The following is a 4,358-nucleotide window of genomic DNA, read 5'->3' on the forward strand; positions in this document are numbered from 1 at the left end:
TTTACCTTGTTCTTTAAAAAAAAAAATTAATATATTTTTTAATATTTTTGTATTTATTTTGAGTTTTTAATGAAAATCAAACATGTGGGAAGAGGGGGGGCGGCGCCCCTATGTGCCGGCCGCCACTGATCACATGAATATCCCGCCCCCGACATACAAAGAAAAAAACCCCGGTTCTTCTCCACTCAGAATATGTGCAGAAAGGAGTACGACATTGTGTGCATTAATGTGATGCATATAGTCTATGATGTGGCAGAGGTAAAGTGTCAGCGGGAAGGGCTATGATGAACATGTATGAGATTAATGTCTATGGTGCTATTTTATGCTACATTCCATGGCAAAAGATACTGTCTATGCTTGCTAGCAGTGTTTAAACGAAGTAAACTGGATATAAAATCCCCAAACAGGCGAAAACCTACCAGTTTCACCCACTGTCTCTGCCACCTCCCTCCATGCCTGGTTCCTCCGGTTTGTATCCCGGTAAATAGTTCTGGTCGTAAAGAACCGGGTGATTTGCTACCGTAATTTCTCGTTTGGAATATGAGGAAATGAACTGGCTCTCCCAGCTTACACGCGGTTTGATTGGCTAGCGCTTGTACTGTCAGATTTGCATAAACGGGATTTGATTGGCTGACGCTTCCAGCTCAGCTTCAAAAGTTGAACATTGCTCAACTTTTGAATCCTGAAAATCCTGAAAATCCTGGAAATCTTCGCTTTGCTTTCCCACAATGCAGTTCATCCCCATTCAAAGTCAATGGGCAGAGAAGCGTTGGAAGCGTTGGATTTTTTTTTTAAAGCTGCTGTGTGGACGTACCGTTAGAGCGTAGACCAAATAATACTTGTTTAGATAAGAATTGAGCACAATGTTCACTTTGAGCAGGTATGAAAAGTGATTTTTGTAAAACACTTGCACAAAACACATATTAGTTTTTGAGTTTTGTTTTTCTAGTCCTAAAAAGTCCCTTTCTGATTATGGAGTTCTGCACCAAGTTAAACAAGATTATTCCTCATTACTGCAAGTATGTGCACATGGTGTTGGGCTGCGGCTCCTCGTGAGAGCAATGATAACAAAATGCTGACAATTTGACAGAAAACAAACTCGAAACCAAATCCCTTGTAGCTTTTAAAGCAAATTTATAAAACAACACAAAAAAAAAGTTATTTGCAATTGTCACTTACATTTACTAACAACAGTGAATTGTCCTTCAACAGAAAATAGAAAAGTTAGCGAGAAAACAAGATTAAAATGTTTGTTTATTTTGCAAGTATGAGTGCAATATTATCTGATGACAACCGTTTTTCATATTTCTGTGTTTCGATTCATTTCTGTGTTTCTTAAATGAATATAATTCAATCAGTAAAAATCCTTAAAAAATGTGGTCAAAATCTGAAAGCTATTAGAACAAAGATGGCCGAAGTACAACGTTATTTAAAAATATTGCCGTGTTGTGCTTATGTTCCGTATTTCATGTTAAGCTGTTTTGATGTTTTCGATTTGATGTTTTCAGGTGAATCCAGATACCGGCTACATTGACTACGACAGACTGCAAGAAAACGCCCGGCTCTTCCACCCCAGACTCATCATCGCCGGTACGTCTCCTATAACTGTTTTACTTTCACACATTAAAACAAATCAGGTGTGAATATCCAACGTGTTTCTCACCTCTGCGTCGTCTTCCCCTCCAGGAACCAGCTGCTATTCCCGCAACCTGGACTACCAACGCCTCAGGCTGATCGCTAATGAGAACGGAGCGTACCTGATGGGAGACATGGCTCACATCAGTGGACTGGTGGCTGCAGGAGTGGTGCCCTCCCCCTTCGAGTACTGTGACATTATCACCACCACGACACACAAGACGCTGCGAGGCTGCCGCGCCGGACTAATCTTCTTCAGGAAAGGTAGACATTGAATACGAGTGTGGCGTGCGGCTATATTCCCATTGTATACGGCCGCTCTGAGGCTAAACTTCGCTCATTGATGTGACACATATAAATACTGAACTTGACGTGTTAAGGATATTTAATATTGTAAATCAAAACAATAAACAAACAGTCTTTTGTTGACCGTATGATTCTATCAGAGCTAAGCTAACCCCCATTGTCATGCTACCAAAACACTTTCCCTTTTGTCTTCACACACATTTTTCTGTTTCGCTCCTCCAGGAGTTCGCAGTGTGGATGCCAAGGGGAAGGAGACTGTGTACAACTTGGAGTCTTTGATCAATCAGGCTGTGTTTCCTGGGCTGCAGGGAGGACCGCACAACCACGCTATCGCAGGTACACCTCTTCATGTTCCTCTCTTTGGACTTTATCCTCTCAGTTTCACTTCAAGTATGTCAGGATCTCATTTAGGTAATATCTGTCCCTGGCAGGTGTTGCGGTGGCTCTCAAACAAGCCATGACCCCAGAGTTCAAGGCCTACCAGACGCAGGTTCTTGTTAACTGCAAATCTCTATCCAGCGGCCTCATTAAACACGGCTACAAGATCGTCACAGGTGAGTGCCGCCTCCGTCTTCACCATTGGGATATATAGCTTTTGAATCCTCTGGAGCAGAGAGAGGAGCTGTGGATTATTGATGAATGCATCAGTGTTTCTTAGGGTCAAAAACACTAAACTCACAACTTAAAATGAAAGCGTTTATTTTATTTAATAAAAGAGCACATGTTCAATGTGAAAAGTGACAGTAGATATAGATTAGTTGCAATTTGGTGCTTTATATATTTAAAAAAAAAATTATTAATAAAAGAAAAACACCTTGAATTTCAGGGGGGGGGCGCGGGGCTCCGTTGGCGGAGCACAGCGCCCNNTATATATTTAAAAAAAAAATTATTAATAAAAGAAAAACACCTTGAATTTCGCCAACGGAGCCCCGCGCCCCCCCAAGACAATGGTAGGGGAAACACTGGATATGAACTTTAGATTTGTGTTAGTTACCGTTGTTGTTTTTAAACTAAAGTACTAAGTGATCTTGTGTTTTTTGTGTTGAAAGAACCTTTGAAGGCAAACTGTTTATGCTGATCTAAAGCTATAACACTTCAATCAGGAGAGACGGCTTTGATGTAAGAATACATATTTATTGCCAGGAATACAAAAATGAATGTAATGAAGTTTTGGCGATTAGGCCCCGTTATGCAGGAGTATCATTCGGGAGGGGAGAACTGATCCGATGAAACCCACCGGGGTCTAGACCCTGGTGGTGGTGAATGGATAGTTGGGGTCAGTCTGAAGGGGAGGGGCTTAGCTTGACGCTGGTGGTGGTGAATGGATAGTTGGGGTCGGTCTGAAGGGGAGGGGCTTAGCTTGACCCTGGTGGTGGTGAATGGATAGTTGGGTTCGGTCTGAAGGGGAGTGGCTTAGCTTGACCCTGGTGGTGGAGAATGGGTAGTTGGGTCGGTCTGAATGGGAGGGGCTTAGCTTGACCCTGGATTCAGAGGGACAGGAGGTGAAAAGGGGTGGAGGGGGGTTGCGTCGAGTCACCTGAAATGACAGCTGTCAGAGGGGAGAGCAGATTTAAAAGGGTTAGCGGAGCGCTATGATAGGCTTGTGAGAATAGAGCGAAGTGATTGGTTAAGCTGGGGAGAGACGCCCCCGATCACTTATTGAGAGGAGAGAGAGTAGCAACATGGAAATAGTAAATGAATGAGAAAAGACTGTCTTCCTGGTTGAACTTGCGCTGACAATCAACAAACACTAAAAACAATTATAAACCTGATTTAAGTACAGGTCAATAAAGTAATACATAGTACAGTTAAAATACAATATTACAATACAGTTAAAACGGAAATACAATTAAAATTGGAAAACTCAGGTAAATGGTCATCGCTCACTGGTTTATTTAAACGCATCACAAGGGTTTGAATGTTAACCTTTATTGCTATTTTTTCTATATTTATCCTTTAAGTACACACAATTACTTCTTCTAATTCTCCTTTTATATAAAAAAATTTTTAATTAGCAACTGTCTTGTAACCAAATGTCCCTCTGATACAAATAAAGGATCCTGATTCTGATCCAATCCTTTTCATTTGAACCTGTCTCCTTTGTCTCGGCTCACGTTGTGTTCTGTTTCTCCTGCAGGTATGTGACAGTGAGTGGCATCACCTCTCCCTCAGTGTCCAGTTCCCCTCGGTGACCCTGTACGTCGACGGCGTGACCTTCGACCCCGCCCTCATCCACGACAACGGAGCCATCCCCAACCCTCTGCCCCGCCAGAGGATGCTCATCGGCGCATGCTGGGGTAACCTACTTTATTTATGCTCAGTGAATGCACCACACTTGATTCTTTTTTTTTGTCATTAAGACTTTTATTACATTTTTCACATTTTATACATAAATGCAGAACAAACATAAACAGCAG

The 4,358-nt window shown here is 42.0% G+C and overlaps 1 protein-coding gene across 1 annotated transcript in view; it reads left to right on the top strand.

The window, feature by feature from the left end:
• shmt1 (serine hydroxymethyltransferase 1 (soluble)) overlaps positions 1-2,533 on the top strand; it is a 251,794-nt gene extending 249,261 nt beyond the window's left edge. Inside the window, exons 6-9 of the mRNA XM_010787866.1 lie at positions 1,509-1,590; positions 1,687-1,899; positions 2,164-2,277; positions 2,373-2,533. Coding sequence (XP_010786168.1) covers positions 1,509-1,590; positions 1,687-1,899; positions 2,164-2,277; positions 2,373-2,533 — 570 coding nt within the window. The remainder of the gene's footprint in view (positions 1-1,508; positions 1,591-1,686; positions 1,900-2,163; positions 2,278-2,372) is intronic.
• Positions 2,534-4,358: the final 1,825 nt, after the last annotated feature.

The sequence above is a fragment of the Notothenia coriiceps genome, unplaced genomic scaffold (assembly GCF_000735185.1).
Source record: "Notothenia coriiceps isolate Sejong01 unplaced genomic scaffold, NC01 NC01_scaffold00000285, whole genome shotgun sequence".
NCBI lineage: Eukaryota > Metazoa > Chordata > Actinopteri > Perciformes > Nototheniidae > Notothenia > Notothenia coriiceps.